This window comes from Artemia franciscana, chromosome 14 (genome assembly GCF_032884065.1).
Source record: "Artemia franciscana chromosome 14, ASM3288406v1, whole genome shotgun sequence".
Taxonomy (NCBI): Eukaryota; Metazoa; Arthropoda; class Branchiopoda; order Anostraca; family Artemiidae; genus Artemia; species Artemia franciscana.
Genome location: NC_088876.1, coordinates 19,569,154 through 19,591,779, shown reverse-complemented (window position 1 = coordinate 19,591,779; position 22,626 = coordinate 19,569,154). Strand labels below are relative to the sequence as shown.

The 22,626-nt window shown below is 38.1% G+C and overlaps 1 protein-coding gene across 1 annotated transcript; it reads right to left on the bottom strand.

Moving 5' to 3' along the window:
- Positions 1 to 299: 299 nt before the first annotated feature.
- LOC136035440 (uncharacterized) lies at positions 300 to 22,231 on the bottom strand. Its single transcript, XM_065717249.1, has 3 exons — positions 17,338 to 22,231; positions 11,568 to 11,743; positions 300 to 1,217 (listed from the first exon to the last, which is right to left on the bottom strand). The coding sequence occupies exons 1-3, from the start codon at positions 17,430 to 17,432 to the stop codon at positions 1,027 to 1,029; spliced, it is 462 nt and encodes a 153-aa protein (XP_065573321.1). The 5' UTR covers positions 17,433 to 22,231; the 3' UTR covers positions 300 to 1,026.
- Between the last annotated feature and the right edge of the window lie 395 nt (positions 22,232 to 22,626).

The following is a 22,626-nucleotide window of genomic DNA, read 5'->3' as shown; positions in this document are numbered from 1 at the left end:
TAAATCAAACATTAAAGAAAGAACTTTGATGACACTCTCATCCAACAGTGGATTGACAAAAGTCCGATATATATTGTTCAAGGATAATATAGTGAAAGACACATTTATGCTAATGAGACATTAGTATAATAAAGTCCTGTTATCAAAAATGACAGTTAAATACAGGATATACTTGTTTTTAAATTGGAGAATATTTTTTGATCAGGTCAGCCTGTGGGGGACTTGTCAGCTCTAGTCTAGCTTCAGAATTCAAAATCTACAGCAGCCTTAATAATTCTTCAACCGGGGAAGAACAAATATCAGATAATATTATGTATTAGAAGCAAATAATTTCAGATACAAAATTCACACAAGAACTTATTAAAAACACAGGTTTCTTTTCTAAGCCGCTCATATCATAGCCCAAATCATTTATAAGCATACAATATTAAGACAAAGATTGCTGGTGACACTAACAAACTGAGATGGTGTGTGAAAACACTGTGGCTTTAAAGGACGAAAGCCTTAAATAGCATCGCAAATTACAGAAAAGAATTTTGTTGTTGGAAATAACACATTAAAAAGAAAGTAAATATGCTTATGAACAACCTCACTTTCCAGTACAGTGTTAGCGGATATTGTGAGTAATATTCCAAAGGATTACTAAGGAAATTTTTTTTGATCCCCCCTCCCCCCAAATCGAAAAGATTAAGTTGCGCTTTCTACATTACGGCATTTTTAAATACGAACAAACATATCAAAATGACTTAAGACGGATAAGAGAAAATTTCCGTAGGTGGGGGGGGGGGAGGGTATGAAAACCACAAATAATCATTCTTTTAAAAAGCCTTGTTGGGGTCCTTTGGACGAATCTGAGGACCTAACTTATCGCTGTATATTGGAGGGCGGGGGGGGGGGCGAATACACAAGTATACACATATTCAAAACACATACAAAAACTTGTTGACAAAACAGTTTGCTTGGTTACGAAGACAGTTACAGGTTCAAACATCACAGACTCACACAAGAAAATTCGCGTTTTGTGTTTCAAATAATTATATTTTTACACAAAAAAGCCACATCTTTCGACTTCATTTTCGGCTCACTTTCTAGAAAATTTTTCGTCTTCATCACAACCAGGTCCCAAGTATCCTTTTCAGAAGGAAAATGCTCTTCAATGTATTTAATAACTAAAAGCGCCATCATGCACTCTTCTGGTAGATCTAGCCTCTGTGCTTCTATAAAACGAAATTTGTATTAATAATGCTTCCTTCTGTTGCAAGTAAGATACCACCATCTATCTGACTAAAAATATAAAATCATCTTTCACAGTAATCATACTCCATAGACAGGTCACTGTTACAAGTATAAAAAGTGGAAATTCTAGCATCTTATTACACCTAAAGCAGCACCATTTACACAATTTATGACACAAGAATAAAAGAATAGTTTTTATAAAAAAAATATTAAGAAAATTCATATTTTGAAGCTTGGATTTAGCTAAGAGTCAGTCCGTAGTTCATGTTCCATCAAGGAAGTTAACTTGGAAAAGGGATGGGGTCCACTTTATACCTTCAGTAATGTAAATTGAAAGTCCTTGGATAACCCTGGCTAAAGAAGATGCAACATGCTTAAGTTTCTTGTAACAAGTTAGAAGTGGAGGGGGAATAAGCCAAGGACCCAATTTGTACCTCAAATCTTACACATTTAAATGCCTTGCATAATTCCTGTTTTAACAAGGTGAAGTTTTCCCACCATTTCTACTAAAGTGTATCAACGAAGAAGAAACCATTACCACTGGGCACAAACAAACACTTTTTATGCTTTTAAACTATTCTTAGTTAACTTTTGGCCACCAAATATACTTCGAACTCAAAATTGAATGAGCCCTTCCACAAATTTCTATGATCACTCCCTTTATTTGATAATCCATGAAAAAAAAGCGCATGAGAGATATTATCATTGCTCTTTACTAAGTCAACTTTGCGACGTTGACCTTGATGCGAGTACGCATAAACATATTATTTTTATGCCAAAATTATTCGATTGCTGTTGTTGATAATCCGCCCAGTGTGAAGCCTAACATTTTATAAACAACTCATAGACCAAAGAATATAATACTCGGAAATAGTTCGGAAAATTATAAATACATTCTGCAATAAAGTAGTTTTATAGACTTACAAACATCTGCAATTATAAAAATAATTCTGCAATATTAAGCAGTTATTAAAATTTGGATACTTTTTTCAAATTAGTGCATTAAATCTGCTAGAGGATTTTTGAAAACTGCGTATACAATGATGGTGAGTCTTAATTTTTTTTTGATCAGCCAACAGAATTACCAAATAACGAATTTTGTTGACCAACACGTGACTAACAAGGACTCGTTTTCAGTTGAGAGAAAATATTTGTTTATTAAACAAATATCTCGCAAGAAAGAATTGTTGGTCATGCAAAACTACAGAAAAACGTCCTATGGGAAACATAATAACATTGTTATTGTAGTAGTGAAGATAAGTGGGAACTTCTAAGTGGAGAGATATATTATTATAAGAGATTGTTTGTGAATCATAAATTTGTGTCTTTAGGTGTCTTGTGTCAGTTAGGTGTTGGTAATAAAATGGAGAAATTCTGTGGCCTATTAATACCGGAGGATCATCTTCTACCAAGTTTTGGAGCGAATGAAGTGTTTGAGTCTAATGCTAATCAGGAAGGAGTTTAAGGAAGTTCAAGTAAGGACCATGCAAGGAAGATAAACTAATGGGTTTGCTGTTATTGGATTTTTGTGGGATGGAAAATTTAATGGTCTTAATTGGGAGAATTGGAGAGGATAAGAATGTGGGCGAGTTTATATGCTTTTCGGGTATTGCCACATGTGTCGTGGATTATATTTTGATAGAGATGTCTCTCTTGCCGTCGTGTGGTAGTTTCAGGGTTTTGGAAGTGGCAGGGTGAGACCATGTGCTGATTGAGGCTTCGTTTGAAATAATAGTATGCAGGAGACTTAGGTCTAGCAAAAAAGGAGTTACATTCAATAGGGAAGCTGTTATGTTAGGGTTTTATCTCGGTCAAGAGTAAAGGATGTAGACGAAGAGATTTATTAAGATTATTACTGACGAAAGTGTAGAAGAGGAGTTGGAAAATTGTAACAAAATAGTACGGAAGGGTGAAATTGATAAAGTTATTGATAATCTATGTTCAGTTGTGAGGGAAGTAGGCCTTAAGAGCATGGATAAGAAGAAAACAGCAACAACCAAGCCTTTTTTTTTGTATGAGGAATGCTTAACTAAAAGAAGGGAAGTAATTACAGCATTCCGGAATACTAAACATTCATCGTTCCCTGAGGAAAATCGGTTGTTAGTTTACCGTAGACTTCATAAAGAATATAAAAAGCTGGTGAAGACAAAGACAGTGGAAAAGAGAGAAGGAGACTAATAGAAAAATGGTAAATCAGTCTAAAAATAAGAATAAGAAATCGTTTGGCAGAATATTAAGGGGATAATACGACGACATCAGGAGGAGAATCGCCTTCCAGCAGCTTTGTGGCGCGAGTATTTAGAAAATCAGGAGAGGAAGAGCAGTCAGCTAGAACAATATTTACACCAACTTAGGAGTCAAGTTTGTTTTCCCTTACAAGAATTGGATTATGACTTTATAGACCTAGTTGATCTAAGGGAAGTACGGACTTGATTGAAAAAGATGAAAGGAAACTTGGCACCTGGTCCTGATGGCATACCAACATCAATGTGGAAACAGTGAGGAGTATATTTGCTTCAAATCGTGTCATTACTCTTCACAAGTATTTTACAGACAAAGTTTTGGCCACAAAAGTGGACTCTGTCGGTGATGGTTCCATGACATAAGAAGGGAAATGAAAGTGACCATGGTAATTATAGAGGGATCCATCTAGGTGATAATTTAGCAAATTATTTTGTAAGGTAATAGATAGTAGGTTAAAAAGACGGTTATGTTGGAAAGAGGTGCTTAGTAAGGTTCAAGCAGGTTTCAGAGAAGAATATGGAACGTACACCACATTTTTACGTCACAAGCTTTATTGAATAAATATTATTGAATAAATGGACGGCCAGAAATAGTCGTTTGTATGCAGCATTTGTTGACTTGAAAGGTGCATTTGACAATGTAGATAGAATGCTACTTATGGAAAGTCTATTAGAGGCGGATCTTCTGATTGTTTTTGTAGCTATTTTATTAGAAATTTATAAGGCAACGAAATGAGCTGTTAGGGTTGGTTGGAGTTTGAGTAGCATAATACAATTTAAGACAGGAGTAAAGCAGGGATGTACCCTATCGCCTAAGTTATTTAGTATTTATATAAATAATCTAGAAGAATCTATGGATGAAAAGCAAACCCCAATGTTGATACTGGATATATCCAGGTAATGCATGCTCCTTTTCACAGATAATGTAGTTTTAGTTGCAGATTCAGATAAGAAGTTACAGAAGCTATTGAATTTATTACAGGATTTCTTATCAAACAGTTCGTGGTAACGAACTGTAATAATGAGCGACCAGATTCAATAGTAATCGAAACTCTAAAAAACGGAATTTTGATACCAATAGTTACATCAAAAGAATCGCATTTTAATGCTGGTTTTAAATATAAAAGTTTCATCAAGTTTAGTCTTACCCATCAAAAGTCACGAGCCTGAGAAAATTTGCCTTATTTTAGAAAATAGGGGGAAATACCCCCTAAAAGTCATCGAATCTTAAAGAAAATCACACCATCAGATTTAGCGTATCAGAGAGCCCTATTGTAGAAGTTTCAAGTTCTTATCTACAAAAATGTGGAATTTCGCATTTTTTGCCAGAAGACAGATCACGGATGCGTGTTTGTTTTTTCTTTTCCTAGGGGTGATCGTATCGACCCAGTGGTCCTAGAATGTCGTGAAAGGGCTCATTCTAACAGAAATTAAAAGTTATAAGTGCCCTTTTTAAGTGACCAAAAAAATTGGAGTGCATCTAGGCCCCCTCCCACGCTCATATTTTCCCCAAAGTCAGCGTATCAAAATTCTGAGATAGCCATTTTATTCACCATAGTCGAAAGGCCTAATAACTATGTCTTTGGGGACGACTTACTCCCACACAGTCCCCGTGGGAGGGGCTGCAAGTTACAAGCTTTGACCGTTGTTTACATATACTAATGGTTATTGGGAAGTGTACAGACGTTTCCGGGGGGATTTTTTTGGTTTGAGGGGGGGGGGGAGAAGTTGAGCGGGGACAGTTACATGGGAGGATCTTTCCATGGAGGGATTTGTCATGGGAGAAGAGAATTTCAATGTAGGACTTTCTAACATTATTAAAAAAAAAAAAAACAATGCAAAAATAAATATGAAAAGTTTTTTCAACTGAAAGTAAGGAGCAGCATTAAAACTTAAAACAAACAGAAATTAGTACGCATATGAGGGGTTTACCCCCTCCCAATGCCTCGCTCTTTACGCTAAAGTATTTCAACTGTTGTATTTCAGCTATTTATTCTTCAGCCTTTGTGATTCAGGGGTCATTCTTAAGGAATTGGGACAAAATTCAAGTTTTAGAGTAAAGAACGAGGTATTGACGACGGGGTGAACCCCCTCATTTACATAATAAAAACATACAAATATGGAAGTTCGTTACGTAAGTTAGTTCGTAAGTTACCTATATTTTTTACTAATGAAAACGTTCGTAAAAAATTAAAAGTTCTAGTAGCCTTTTTAAGTAATTAAAAAATTGGAGGGCAATTAGGGGTCCTCCCCCTTTCTCAAATCTTCCGATTAAAATTATGAGAAAGCTATTAAAAAAAAAATTAATATGCAAATTTCGTTTTAATTATTTGTGTTTAATTATTAATTAAATTTAATTATTAATTAATTATTAATGTTTAATTATTTGTGCGGAGAGCCAAAATCAAAATATGCATTAATTCAAAAACGTTCAGAAAAAAAAATACAAGTTTTTTAACTGAAAGTAAAGAGCGACATTAAAACTTAAAACAAACAGAAATTACACCGTATATGAAAGGAGCTTCTCTTCCTCAACGCCCCACTCTTCACGCTAAAGTTTTTACTGTTTCAAAAAGTAGAGTTTAGAGAAAGTGTCAAACTTTAGCGTAAAGAGCGGGCATTGAGGAGGAGAAGCTCCTTTGATGTACAGAGTAATTTCTGTTCATTTTAAGTTTTAATGTCGCTCTTTACTTTCAGTTAAAAAACACTTTTTTTTATTTAATTAAATAAGAAACTTGAGTTGAATGTTGGTAAAACAGCAGTTTCAGGGCCTTCAATTAATTTAGGAAAAAAAGATTATTTTTGGAGGTAGAGAGCTCAGAGTTAAGGATGAATGGAAATATTAATGGGGGACGCTTAAGGCTACGGGCAAATTATTTAGTAGGTATATATGACGTAGTGAGGAAATGGGTAAGGCGGACTCGAATTTAGTTTTAAAGAGCCTGATAAGGGATATAAGAGATATCAGGATACAGAAATAGATTTTTAGGAATAAGGTGATATCGGTAATGCATTGTGGTTCAAAAGTTTGGGGATTCTAGAAAAGTGACAAGCTCGAAACGATACAATCGGGATATTATAAGAGATGGCAAGGTGTTAATAGAAATATTAATAGTTTAGTAGTTCAAGGAGATCTAGGGATTCTTTCGCTAAGAAGTTGTAGGCTGGTGAATATGGTAGGTTTTGGGAACATATAGTGATGATACCATGAGTGCAGTTACTCAAATCTGCTTGTCTAGAAGTTCTTACAGAAAAATCTCCCATTTCATGGCCAAACCAGATAAGGAGGATTTTACATGATGGTGGAGTGGGAGAAATGTAGAATATTGGATTAGGAGTAGATAGAGAGGTTGAAAGATGATATGTAAGGTAGGTAGGTAGACAGGTTTAATAGCAAAAACTTGACAGCTATCGCTGATTTGCGTTTCTTCACAACATATTCAAAATCAAACTACACTTGTAAATATAAATCAAAATATAAACATTAACTCTTATTGTACATTTTGACGAAAACCGGGACGAAAGAATTACCATATCGGTTTGTTCTTGCTTTAACGGGAAATAACTTATCTTGCTTTCTCGTTCTTGATGGTAGAGGTTGATCAGGTAGAATGTCACGGTGCTGAGAATTAGAAAGCAAGAACTTTCCAAAACTCATTATCAGAGTTTTGTACCGGTTTTGAAGTGACGGCAGTCCTAGCACTTCCAGAGCCTTTTCGTAGGGGATGTCACGGCAGCTCAAAATGATCGATACCGCTCGCTTCTGAACCGATTCAAGCTCCTGACAAAGATACACTGCTCTAAGTCCTGATGGCACCCAAACAGGGCACGCATATTCCAGAATGGGACAGATATACGCTTTGTATACATACTTAATACTCTCTGTGTTTGCACTGAACCTACGCATACCGTTTAAAGTCTGTAGACTACCGTTTGCACTTTTAACCACGTTTTCGATATGTGCGGCAAAGGTGGAGAAAGTAACTCCAAGGATCTTGATACTGTTTGTTAGAGGGAATGGAACATTTGGCTCCATAACATCACTTTTTAGAGGGTTAAAGCGCACTATCTTCGACATGTTCACATTAATCTAAAGATTTAGCCCCGCGCACTCTTTTGTGAAAAGACTGAAGAAATTTCAGAAATTTCAACTGAATTGTGGCGACACAACTCCGTTTTGTACTAAATATTTCAGGATAAATGACAGGTCGTCCACGAACTTGTATTGGTCGTCATAGTCAGCTATGAGGAAGTTAATTACAGACAAGAATACAATAGCTGCAAGCTTAGTGCCTTGAGGGGCTCCACAGGTGGATGAGGACCATTCGGAATTACTATCACCTTCGTAGAGAGCAAACACACGCTGCATCCTCTGACTGAGAAAGTCCGACATGAGCCTAAGAGTCTTTTTCTTAGCTCCCATTAGCTTGAGATTAAGGGCACCTAAAATGTGATTGATTAAATCAAATGCCTTTCGGAAGTCTATGCCACAAAGGTCTACAAAGCTGTGACCTATTTCGACTCACTTGAGGAGACTATCGAGCATCCACACTAAGTACATTGAGGTATTACAGTCTTTCAGCCCAACGTATTGTCTCCGGTCGATAGATTCCTTGATTTGATCAAGTAAGACCCTCATAAAAACAACTTCACCTTCATCCGCGCAGGAGTCAAGTATTTCAGACTTCTGGGCTTGTGTGGGAGAAGGAAATGAGATCCAGATGCGGGTGAAATATTGATTAACCTCATCAGCAGTTGTGTAGGTTCCGTCAGGGTGGCTTATTTTTATGCTGTTATGAATGGACTTGCCAGTAATTTGCTTGATCGCTCTGTGCCATTTCCTGGGATTAGTGTGCCTAAGACTGTCCGAAAATTTCTCACGCCCGTAATCTTTCTTCGCACTTCTCGTGAGAGAGGTAATGTGATTTCGCAGTTTTTTCACGTTTTGCAAATCTCCTTCTTGGAAAAGCTTGCACTTTTTTCGGATTTGTTTTTTGATTTGGAGGGTTATCCAGGGTTTTTCATTTTCACATCTAGTGAAAGTCTTTTCAGGAAATAGCTCAAAGTATTTGGCGTGGAGAACTTCGGTGAACAGTTGGCATTTTTTATCGAGGCTTTCGTCTTCATAGACTTCTGGAAAAGGGTAAGTAGCTATCCGTCGACCATAGGTACTAATTGCTGAATCAGTAAGCGGACGGTACTTGACACGCTTAATTTTAGGCTTGGGTATTGAAGCGGCAGCTGACCAGAGCACAACATTGTGATCAGAACAGGCAAGTGGCCCAAGGGATTCAGGGGTTTGGTAATATGTCTCAGAGTTAGTCACGATCAAATCAAGTATGCTGCCGGATTCATGCGTTGGGAAATTTACAACCTGCTTGAGGGAAAGGCATACTGCTTGACAGCTTTTCTTGGTTTGGTTACAGTCCCCAGCCAGAACAATAGCAGGGTTTCCATAAAAAAACACAAAGATGGTCGACAGTCTTTTGGAGGTATGTTACAAGATCACGGCGGTTTTTAGCGCTTTCAGGGTAGTAGATTGAAGCAAAGATGATGCATGAGTAAGCATGCGGCATGACTGATGGTTTGCACCGGCCTCATGTTCAGTGCTTTCAAGTTCACGTAGCTCTTTCATAGGGGTATCTTCACGCACATAAAGGGCTACTCCACCGCCTAGTCTCTGATCGCCGAGAGCTTGTCTTGTTCTGAGATATAGGGCATAACCGGTGAGTTTTCCTGTCACTTCAGTCAGGTTCCAAGTTTCTGTTATGGCTGCGATAGAAACATTGTTCTGCCGTAATACTACGTCGATCTCATCTATTTTATTGCAAAAAGAACGGGCGTTACAAAGCAGGAATGCGGGAAAACGCTTCTTTGCATTGTACGCGATGGGAGACAGAGTTGGTGGGGGTAGCCAAGAGCTTTCAAGGCATGGGTCTGCGTCATATCTTGCGAGATAGGGCGGAGGTTTCTGATTCGAAATTTTTACTTCTATGGAGAGCCTGTCTTATTGTTGTCGGTAATTGGGTGTTCTGGCAGAGACAATTGTCTCAATCGCTTTACTGGGGTGGCCTCTTTGTCTAGTTTTAACTCGCATTCCAGCTCTATTCCCACGCCACCTTCTTCTTTTCTGTCCGTACAGAGTAACGCATCCTAGTGGAGCCTTCAGCAGTCCAAGTTCGTTTAAACGAATGAAGCTGGATGGCGCTAGTGGTGAAAATGGATAAGGTCTAATTTTAATGAGCGTTTTCATCAAACTACTGATATCTGCTTGGTTGGTCATCACACCAATTAGTAGTCCGTAAGCAACTGCATTCAGCAGTATATGAATTTCTTAGGGTGTTTGATTTTGATCTCGCACAAATATAAGGCTAGACTTTATAGATGGTCTAGAGCCTCAACGGCGCAAGCAGCATCTAGGTTGAATTTGGATGTTGTGTATAGATGGCGCCACTACCAAGCAAGGTGAATAAAGTTCAAATAAGGTGATCTTCTCGTATTTAATTTGTATGAAAATATCACTAAGCAAGGTCAGGAACACTAAGTCTTCGCCACTTACACCATCATTGCAGGACACTCGAGAAAAAAAAACACAAAAAAGCTAAAACTGGGATGACAAGGGTCAGCTATTTCATAGCGCTCACAGCGCCATTCCATATTTTCTATTTGATCAAGAGATACAGATTTGGCAGGAAGAGAGAAGCATTTCTGATTACTTGCACCTTTACGCGTCGGAGAAGGAGACATGGGATGAAGGGGTTTTGCTTGAGGTAAATTTAAAGAAAGAGGAATTGAAGTGTATAATTGAATTGAGGGACGATAGTTTACAACTTTGGGTAAGAACGAAGCATTTAGGTAGGAGGTGAGGGTAAGATTTCCTTACTTTTGCCCGATGTATGGAAGCATGGATGAGACTGTGGGTCATGTGATGTATGAGTGTGTAGAATTAAGTAGGTTGAAAGATGAAGTATGTGGAAAGTCTGAGTTTGATCAGAAATGGCAGATGAATTTAACGAGAGATGATTTTTTGTAGATATTAAAAATTCGAGACAATTTCCCAGGTTAGCAATGGGGCACAGAAGTAGGTTTTTTTAATTTGTGTTTTCCTTTGTTTTGTGATTTGAGAATCCTCTTTGGGCTATATAATGGTTATGTTATCTTTATGTAATGAGAGCTATTCAAAAGATCATTTCCTTTTGGTTTTGTATTGCCATGACCCTAGGGCTTTTAGTGCAATAAAACTTACTCACTTACTTACTATAGGACAGTTGCCACAACCAATGCAATTTCTTGCATTTTAATTCCATTGGTAAAATGACGTCATGTTTGTTTTAGCTATTTTATTTCCTGCCGAGTTTTCTTCTGTCAAATATCTCTATTTTTATCCCTCTACCCCATTTCACATTCACTTTTACTTCTGTTCTATTTTAATTCTTTCTTTCCTGTAGTATTATTACAAACCAATTTCTTTTTCTTGCCTAGTTTTCTGTCTTTTCATGAATCTCCAGTTTTTGTTCATAAGTTGATTTTTTAGAAGTCAAAGAAGTTGCATACGCAATCACTAAAAACAAAGAAATATATATATCTATCAATTCAACTTAAGCTGTAAAACTCTCAAAAAGTAGGAACATTGTTTGTTGATCTTGAAAAAAAAAAGAATTCAAAAGAAGAAACGACTAGATAATGTTTTTTTTTTTAGTGATTTTGCATTTATTTTCATGTTTTTAGAAAACCTCTCTATTAATTTGGTTGTCTTTCACTTGCTGTAATCCAGCTTAAAAATTGGAAATTTAAGCCTTTTCAACGAAAAAATTATCAAGAATACCAACTAACGACTCTCACTTTACTAGTGCAGCTGTCTATGCTTCCTCAAATCAACTATAGATTGATATATGGCTTATGGCGCTAATGTCATAGACTTGATTGTACTTTTTCAAAAATTCCACTTGGCACCACTGAACTCTCCGTGACAATAGAAGGTTTTAATAGCCACAAGAGATGTAATGTAAGGCCAAAAATACAATTTTATTTATGTCCTTAAATGTTTCAACATACAGAAAAATAGAATAGAAATAAACAAAGACTCACCGCTTCTCACTGTTTTAAGGTCTACACCTAGTAAAGCGCACAGCTTGTCTTCTAAAGGGAAAGCACCGTTGAAATTTTGGAATCCAACTATTTCGACCAAGGTGCTTTCTTGAGATTGAATCATATCACTCTCCACTTCTGTGGTTGCACCAAAACTTCTTAGTGAAGACGGGTATCTGAAAAAAAAATCTTCAATTTTCTAACACAAACAAACATCGCCAAAGGGAAGCTGCTATCTCTTCCGTTAATTTGCTGTTTAGTTTTTCAGCAGGAAAACAGAGGGTCTTTTTTAAAGTTCAAGTTGTCTAAAGACATCTGAAAAGTGTACTAAAGTGCGCCCCTTCTTATTAGAACCTGGACTCATAATTTCAACTCAATCCCCATACATCTTCCCGAGATATTACAGATAAGACATTTTGATAACATCGACACATAGTTTTTTTTTATTTACCTATGTCACACTCCCCAAGTCAATGTTTGTGGTTCACTTGGCCCCTCAGCACCCATGAAAATTTCAATTCATGCTATTTTAATAACCTTAATACACATGGTTTCTTTCGTCCTGCATTGCTGCTTCAACGGGAATAGATTTTAGCCCAACAGAGGCTCATGGTACTCACATTTTAAACTGATTGGAGACCAAATATTTACACTCTTTCCCCTTTCATATTCCCCCGAGTCAAGCTTTGCCCCTTTCTCAATGCTCCCTGAAAGTTTAAAGATGATTCTCAAAACTGTTACCAGAATATTGCATATTCGGTTTTAATCATTTGACATCACATATTTTGATTTACCTTGCTACTTAATCACAAATGGATTAAACGTCCCATAGAAGATTGTAGCAGAAAAATGTTTCGAGGAAGCCAAGTAAGGACACTTTTTTGCCTCCCCTCTCTGCACTCATATTCAAGTCAAAACTTGGTTTCCACTTGGCTCTCCTTATACTCTCTAAAAGCTTAATTTTGATACCACAGATAGTCCCAGAGACATCTATGGTGAAATTACAGAATCATATTTATATCATACAGGCTACATCACTCCTCCAAACAAGCTGTTTCATTTAGACGCTAAATCGCTCTTTGCTAAAACCAGTCAATCGTAAAAATTGCGGTTAAAGTATCACACATTTGAATACAACAAATCATTCATGGGAAAAAATTTTTCGAGTTGGGCAAGTGCAACCAGGAGTTTTGTTTTATATTAAGATCTAATTCGGAATAATTTACATTTTCCTACTACTGTGCATTTTTCGACAGTATTCTTGTTTCCCACGGAAGCGAAGGGGGGGGGGGAGCTTTGGCCCCTACACCAGTGGTCATGCTTGAAAGTTTTTTTCAAATATTTTATCATGACAAATGCAAATAGTAAAGCCAAACCAATGATCGAAGCTCTATGCCATACATAAAAAAGGGAATACAAATTTTTATCCACAGTCCTTTTATTTGAATTTTGGTTTTTGTATTGTTTTTAAAGTGACAGAATAATAAAAAGACGTTTACATGGGGTTCTTGTGATAAAAGAAAACCCTGAAAAGAATTTATTCTTATGGAATATATTCACTCTGAAAAAAATGATTTGGCGACAAGTCTTCAGCTGTAACTTACACCAAAAAGACAAGAGATTCGTATCAATGGATTCATTAGCCTCAGACCTATCCATTCACCAAGCCAGAATCATGATAGTCCTTAAAATTTTTAATTGGAGGAGGATCTAAATATGCTAGAAAGAAGAAGAAAATTGTCATTTTTACAACCATTTTCATTGAATATTAAACGCATTTTCCATTTCAAAACTATGTACAACGAATTGAAAATGTAGTTCAGCAGATGGATAGACCTTAATCTCAGCTATGGAATGATAGCAAAATTATCGTCTTCCGTTGATATATTCCGTAGGAAAGCAAAAGAAAATGAGACACAAAACATTGCATAGAGAACATAAACCTTATGATGAAGGTTCACATTTGTTAATTTTTTTTCAGACGGTTACTCAAATGAAAAAAATACTAAAAAAGAAAAGATGCATTATATTTAACTCCAAGCAGCTAGCCTCCAGGATTATAAAAATGTATAAGTATTTTTCTTCTTTTATTTGTACTCTGGTTTTCCGTGCTATATATTTTTATTACTATATAAGTGATGGATTAATCACTTTACCTTTAGTTCCCACTGGTGCGATTTTTTTTTAACACAAAACGGATCATGGATAGTGGATGCGGGAAAATCGCAAAAACGTTCACACAGAAACGGTTCACTACAGCCGTTGAAGCGCAAAGATACTATGATATAATTTTAAAAGCATATGCAGAGGAATAGGCTAAATCGATTTCTAGAAGCCAAGAATAATATTCAAAGGGCTACCCTGTAATAGGCTAGGCTAACTATGCCTAATGAAAAATATAAGTCTTATCTCCTTGGCTCATTTCCTTGTAAAACAAGAGCTAAGAGCTCATATGGCACTTATGACGAGGCCAGAAGAGCCAAGATTGATCTAAAAGGAAAATCAGAGGCTTAATTCCGGTCAGGATTTAAAACAAGAGCTCTAAGTCACGAGGTCCTTTTAAATATCAAAATTCATTAAGATCCGATCACCCATTCGTAAGTTATAAATATCTCATTTTTTCTTCTAGTTTTTCCCCTCCCTTCAGCCCCTAGATGGTCGAATCTGGGAAAATGACTTTATCAAGTCAATTTGCGCAGCTCCCTGACACGCCTACCAATTTTCATCGTCCTAGCACGTCCAGAAGCACCAAACTCGCCAAAGCACTGAACCCCACCCCCTAACTGCCCCAAAGAGAGCAGATTCAGTACGGTTGCGTCAATCACGTATCTACTCCATTTGCTTATTCTACCTGCCAAGTTCCATCCCAAATTCTCCACTCTAAGCGTTTTCCAAGATTTCCGGTTTCCCCCTCCAACTCCCCCAAATATCAACGGATCTATTAGGAATTTCAAATAAGAGCTCTGAGATATGAGTTCCTTCTAAATATCAAATTTCATTAAGATCCGGTCTCCCGTCCTTAAGTTAAAAATACCTCAATTTTTCTATTTTTCCAAATTAACACCCCCCAGCTCCCCCAAAGAGAACGGATTCCGTTCCAATTATTTCAATTACGTATCTATAACTTGTGTGTATTCTTCCCATCAAATTTTATCCCGATCTCTCCACTCTAAGCGTTTTCCAAGATTTCTGTTTCCCCCCTCCAACCCCCCATGTCCCCAGATCCGATTCGACTTGAAAATGGAGCATCTGAGACATAAGATCCTTCTATACATCAAGTTTTATTAAGATCCAAGCACCCATTCGTAAGATAAAAGATACCTCAATTTTCATGTTTTCCAAGAATTCCAGTTTCCCCCTCCAACTTCCCCCAATATCACCAGATCTGGTCGGGATTTTAAAATGAGAGCTCAAAAGATCAAGATCCTTCTAAATATAAAATTTCACCAAATTGCTCCCCCCAACTCTACCAAAGAGAGTGGATCCGGTCTGGTTATGTATGTCACGTATCTTGGACTTATGCTTATTCTTCCCACCAAGTTTCATCCTGATCTCTCCGCTTTAAGCATTTTCCAAGATTTCAGGTCCCCCCCCCCTAATGACACTGGATCCGGTCGAGATTTAAAATAAGAGATCTGAGTTACAAGCTCCTTCTAAATATGAAATTTCATTAAATCCGATCACTCCTTCGTAAGTTAAAAATACCTCTTTTTTTAAAATTTTTCAGAATTAACCCCCCTCCAACTCCCCCAAATAGAGCACACTCGTTTCGTTTATGCCAATCACGTATCTAGGACTTCTGCTCATTTTTCCCACGAAGTTTCATCCCGATCCCTCCACTCTAAGCATTTTCCAAGATTTTAGGTCCCCCCCCAACTCCTCCCAATGTCTCCGGATCCGGTCGGGGTTTAAAATAAGATCTCTGAGACACAATATCCTTCTAAATATCAAATTTCGTTAAGATCCAATCACCCGTTTGTAAGTTAAAAATACCTCATTTTTTCTAATTTTTCTGATTTAACCGTCCCCCCACCCCCCACAGATGGTCGAATCGGGGAAACAACAATTTCTAATTTAATCTGGTCTTGTACCTGATACGCCTGCCAATATTCATCGTCCTAGCTAACCTGGAAGTGCTTAAACTAGCAAAACCGGGACAGACAGACAGACCGACAGACCGAAAGACACAATTTGCGATCGCTATATGTCACTTGGTAGATACCAAGTGCCATAAAAAAAGGTAAAGTAAAAAGGTAAAGTATACGACACCAGACCCTTAGGGTCCGAACCGGCGGTGCTTGATCTCCGTCTCAAGGCCCATCAGCCAGGAAGTGCAATGGGGGATGCAGGCCAGCCATCCTATGCTTTTGCACACCCTTCCTTTCCTTATAAAAATCCCCCCAGGACACGCCTATTAAAATTTTGTATTGGAAGGACAGAATCCTCATGTTGTTTGTCAAATATTAACGGAAAACTTTTGATACACAGGTTTAGTTTTTCTCAGTTACTTGCAATTTATGGTTCTACAATGCTTTCAATTTAAAATAACGGATGCAACTTTCAAAGGCTCAGTAGAAATATTTCAACGCAGCTGTTGAACCGTTGTGACGCAGAAACTTGCAGCAAAAAACGAAGGAAATTTGACATATCACGCAAGAACGGCCACTTTTGCGTGAAACCGCATCAGTGGGAACTCAAGGGTACGCTTTTAAGTCAGCAAATATGCACAGTATCACTTGATGGCAGAACTTTCTGTTTCTTGACAGGAATTCTTCAGTTGATAATATTCTTACAAGGGGCGTCGTTCGGGAGGTTGTCCCCCGTAATAATTTGGAAAAAAATATTATGCATCCCATATCCCTTGACTATCCGGATATGAACCCCTATTACCCCTCTCCAATAAAACCTTGGAGATTCGCCCTATCTTCTTACTAATCTATAACCTGTACAAACAGCGAGAGAAATTGGCAAGACAGGAAACTTGAAAACTTTAATATGGTTAAAAAGAAATTAAAAGCCCATAAAATCTCTGACATCAGTACTAGTTGAAATGCAAACATTCGAAGCAAAGTGCCCTTAAACTTGTCTTTTATGATAGGCACAGGTGTAGTTTAAGGGAGGGGGCAGTTTCCCCCAATAATTTGGAGAAAAATTATTATAGAGCCCATGCCCCTTGAATCTGCAGATATAGATCACTTTTGCCCCCCTCCCAATAAGAATGATGGAGCTAGGCCCCTGATGATAGTTATGGTAATTATAGGGCCAAAGTTTAAGCTTTGCTCTCCTTTTGGCAATTTCAGTGCTTTACGTTGTAATAATTAATGCTGAAATAAATTAATAAGTTCATCCACACTAATTTGTTTTTAAACTATTTTCCAATAGTTAAAAATCAATTGGAGTGCTGGACTGGTAGGTTGAGCATAGACTGTCTTATAAAAATGTGCGTACTTAAAAAAAAACATGCTTAAAAAAGAGTATATGAAACATATACCCTTTATAAAAAACCGTACTAAATTTGCCCTTTTGCCAAAGAAGATCATTTTGTCTGCGATACCATTAAAAAAAAGGAAAAAAAAGTAGAATTTTGATTTTAATGTTTGGGGGACGCTATGAGATGTTGGTTGCTTTTCCCACACAGAGAAAGTCAAGTTTCTCCCTTATTAGTTCTTTTGACCTCATCTTCTTTTGAGCTGCAATCCGTCAACAGCTTAACTAAACCATGACACTTCACTCTTTTTTTTTTTAGCAATAGTAGAACAATTTCACCTACCCTCCATCTTCCTCACTTTGAATTCCTGTGCTCCTCTTCTCCATTCTTGCAGTTCTTGGAGCAGAACATGGGACCATCATAGGCATTGAATTCATAGCAGCTCTTGGGGCACAGTCTGCAACTACAAGAAAACAAAAGCGTCAATGAGATAGAAATAAGGATACACTGCTAATTCTAATCACAATGTACATTTTCACAATTTGAAAAGTCAGTTTCAAGTGCATTTTTCTTAAAATTCTGCCCATTTTTACAGGCCATTTTGGTAATGATCCTCAGGTCCAAAATTTTGATATTTTAGGTTCAATAATCAACGAAAAGGAATAAAATATGAACAATCATCTCAAGGGTAATCGATAGGTCAATATTCAAGCTATTACCCGTGAAACAAAAACTCTTTAGCCCTGGGTTTCATCAATTTGGCTAAAAAGTCAGGGCGACAGCTTGCTAATTTTTAAAAGATTAAAAAGGTATTTAAAACCAAGGATACTGATAGCCAATTTCAATGCTCAGAAAACAACAACAAAGTAAATTCGAAAAGGATAAAATAGTTTCTCTAAATACATAGGATACTGACAGGCAAGGCTCTGTTCAGGGGGAGGGGGGCTACGGGTATCAATCCCCCCAAATTTTTGCTCGACTTGTAAAAGCATTGCAAAATGGTTAAAAATAAATTTTTGATGTGTTTTTAAAAGTCTTCGTTACAAACCTTCTCCCCCGCCCAAATGAAATCCTGGATACGCCCTTGCTGATAGAGTAAAACCAACACGCAAATAAAAACATGAGTCAATATTAAAAATGTAAAATACTGGGCAAATAATTCATCATTGACGTGCTCCTTTCCCTCCAAAACTAATTATTTTAAGTGAAAATGATTAGGCCTACTAAAAATTATCTTCTAACCAAGTTCTAACCTGTTTTAACCAAGGGAATAAATTCCCAGCCTCTTGGGAACAAAATTTGTAAGCTCGTCACTAGAATTACTTAATTGATACAGTTTGACGACAGGAACACAGGGAGCTCCCTATACACAAGAAAATGCTATTTTATGCCATCTAGCATTACAAAAAGAGATCTGTGTCGGTGTTAGTTGAAATCCTAAACAAATGAAAATTGTACTCTTATCCTATAATGTGTCAGTTTGTTATCGTGTTTAGATGATAGGTCAGTTGAGACCATCGTTGTATATTTTTATACGTACCTGACGGAGAGCGACATTGTTTTTACAACCTTATATGTTGATGTACTTGACAAAAAACATGATGTACCGACAATGTTCATGACATACCGACAATGCTATATGCTTTTTCTTATAATGCCTGACAAAAAATCACAAATTCGACAGTTTGATGTTGTAAAAGTTCGTCTGTTAATAAAGTATCATTCATTTATTCATCTATTTTATTTATTGGTTTATGTATCGTACTGAAATTAGAAAGCTTCTATCCTGATTTAAGATGCCTTTGACCCCAGAAATTAGGAAGCTATTAATTTTAGTGTAAGCTAGTGACACTGAGTGAAACCATAGGACAACACAGGTGAAAGAAAAAAGTGAGATTTAATTGTCAGACAGCACAATATCAAAGACACGCTAATAGACTAAAAATTGTAAAATTACCACAACTATGGCTACAAAACTCCTAAAAAACTGACACATGAATAGGTCAATCATCCAGCTCCATCACACAAACAACATGTAATATTGACAAAAATCAATGCATTAAGGCTCCATTTCAGCTGCAGTATAAAACACCAAAAACGTATTCCACCTCTTTTTTATTATCCTTATACATTGGAATTAAATATAGTGAAAACACACAAAAAAGAAGAAAGACATGACTTTTGAACGGCTTGTAAAGGGCAATGTTGCCCTCTAATTTCAATAACTCGCTATTTCGAACACTTCCAAAAAATTAACTGTTGAAATATATTTGCCGGGAATAAACAAAATTGCTTTCATGCAGAACGTAATTAGCCTAATAAACAAGCTTAATTGTAACGTGAAGATATTAATGAGTGTATCCAATCCCCTTCCAAATTTTTTGTCAAACGAGGCTAATTGAGCAACAGTCAGGAAGTTCATTCTTTGGAAAAATTAATCAGTATTTCTTGACTTTCTTTTTGACTTAATTCTCCTGCCAGGCGCTGCTCAGCGTAGAGAGTGACGTCTGCCTCCTACATCCGCTTCGGTCCATGGCGAGTATTTGCTCTTCGCCCTGTCTGATGTTCGCTATCGTCAAGAACTCGGACAGGCTGTCGGTCCAACGTTTCTTCGGTCGGCCGCGAAGTCGCTTCCAATCGGCTTTGATAGGGTCAAAGTCGTAGATCGTCTTTGCGGGTAGATGTGGTGGCATTCAAAGCAGGTATCCGAACCATCGCAATGTTCGCTCGGCTGCTTGAGTCGGAAACCGAGACTGCTCCGTGAGCTGCAGAAGCTTCTCACTGCTGATGAAGTCGGACCATCGTAGGCCCTCGATCCTCCTCAGGCTCTTTGCATAAAATACGTCGATTTTCTTGACGGTTGCAGCTGATACATGCCATGTCTCAGCTCCGTAAAGCATCACAGAGCCAACTGGAGCGTTGAAGATCCGCAGTTTCGTTGTGCGACTGATATTCGGTTTTCGCCGGAGGTGACGATTCAGTCTCCCCATGACAGAAGACGCTTTGGATAATCTCGCTTGCAGCTTGGGGAGAAGCGAGCCCTTTGAAGAAATTATGGAGCCCAGGTAGGTGAAGTCTTGAACAGCCTCGATGCCAGTGGTGCTGTCCAGGCTAACTGGAGAGTTTGATTTTGAGCCCAAAGCAGAGACGTGAAGAGGTTTTTGGCATAATATAATCTACGATGACATTGGAGAGCTCTGAGGCCACTGCAGATACTTGGCGCACCTATGTCGTGATTTGAAAGAACGGGCTGCGCCGACCATTTAATTGTACCCAGCTCTCCGTCACATGGTGCAGCGCCTTGAGAAGTCTGCAATATTTCTCGGGTAGGCCAGTCAACTCAAGAGTCCACCAAAGAGCTTCTCGATCGACTGAGTCAAATGCAGCACGGAAGTCGACGAAGGCAATAAATGCTTTCTGTCGGAACTCTGTGGTCTTCTCTACTATTTGTCAAATCGTGAAAATCTGCTCAGTGGCTCAACGGTCCGACATAAAACCAGCTTGATCCGGTCACCAGATTTTACAAATGATATTCGATCCAGCAAAACCATTGAAAACAGTTTGCCAGGGACTGACAATAGGGTTATTTTCTGGTAGTTGGAGCAGTCGCTTCTTGAGCCTTTCCTCTTCCATAAGGACATGATGACACCCTTCCGCCAATCCTCGGGAACCATCTCTGTTTGCCAGATTTTAGGGAACAAGGTGTGGAGAAACAGGAGTATTGCAGGACCTCCATATTTTAGCAGCTCTGAGCTTAAGCCGCAGATACCAGCAGCTTCATTATTCTTGAGCCTTTTTACTGCATATCAGATTTCTGAGGGACTGTAAGGCTCGTCAGGAGGAGCATCTGTCTCAGGTCTTTGACTGCAAGGTTGGCTGAGACTATCTTTAGGAGGCAGATACGTGCTATTATTGTTGAGGAGGGAACAGAAGTGGTCCTTCCACCGCTCAAGACAAGAATCTTCATCGGAAAGAAGTGCCCAATCTCTGGGCGGGACGGGACCCAAGGTGGGAGTTTTATTTTCCGTGAGGTCTTGGAGATGCTTGTATAGGCTACCCATGTCTTTCTTTTTTGCAGCTAGTTGAATTTCATCGGTTTTCCTTGCAACAAACTGGGTTCTATCCTGGTGAATGAGTCTGTTCCGCACTCCATTGAGCCTCCGATATGTGGTCATGTCCCCAAGAAGTCTTACCTTCCGTCTCTGCTCTATGACATGCAGTGTTTCATTAGTTAGCCACAATTTCTTTGGATAACTCCTCTTGCCAAGCACTAGTTGTGCTGCATCGCTGGTCTGCGATTTAAAATGCTTCCTGGGATCTTCGCTGCTAGTAAGTGAGCCAAGGGGCTCGAAGCGATTCGATATATCAATGCTGTACTTCTGGCGAGTATCTGGCTCCTTTAGTTGCCCAATATCTGCAGCGACGGGTTTTTTTTCCGATCATTGTGCATAGAGGCGAAGCCGGAGATCGGCGCACACAAGCCTGTGGTCTGCGTCTCCTAGCTCTGCTGATCTGTAAGTTCTGCAGTTCTTCACCAATGATCTCCATTACTTGGAAATAATAATGTAGTCAATCATCTTCTTTGTACGATCGACGTTACTATACCACATATACTGATGAATTGTTTTACGTTGGAAGAAGGTGTTTGTGATGCCAAGGTCGTGAGATCAGCACACTTCAAGTAGGCGAAGCCCATTGTCGATAAGTGGATTGGGGGATACAAGACCAACTGTGCCGCGCCATACACCCATATCATCGCTCACTATTGCATTGAAGTTGCCAAAGAGAACAGTTATATCATGGGGTGGGGGTACTGTTGCAAGGCATCTGGACAAACCAGAGTAGAAATCCACCTTAGTCACATCATCAGAATAGTTGGTCGGGGCATAGCATACGATGACAGTCACCTTACCATGCTTGTGTCCGAAGCGCGCCTTCATCAATCTTTCAGATACAGCTTCATGTAAAAGTAAGGCGTTTCTAAAATCAGTATTTCAACAATCAAAAATAAGTTAATTTCAAGCTTTTTAACAATCAATGAAAGTAAGGTAGAGGAAGCTGATAAAACGTGAAGATGGCGACAATGGAAAATATAAATGAGTCTATCTTGATAAATTTTTGACTGTCACAGAAGAAATTGATCTCATGGAGAAAGAGTATCTCAAGGATGCAGGGACATTGAAACAAAACGTGTTATGGGAATCCTTGTTAGGCCCTATAGGAACACCAAAACACTTCAAACTCTCTCCCTGACTTGACTGTATACAACTTTTTATATTTAAATGAGCAACAATTGTATATAATATATACATATATATTCTCGGAAATGGCATACTAAATTTTCTTAAAATTGGCATACTAACATTTTCTGGCGTGAAAAAATGATCTAGGCAGGTCACGACTGCCCTTTATATATTTTTTTAAATCATTCTGAATTAGAGACACAACAGAACTGGAAAAGAAAACTGTCAAAGTGAAATTTGACTAGGGTGAATATCAACCATATCACTACTATTGACAAAGCAGCCGACCTGAGCTGCTTTTGCATTGTAACATACGATTATTTCACTAATTAGCCACCCTGAAGGTCAATTGGACCTTACAACTTACCAAAGAAATTTTTCAAAAAAA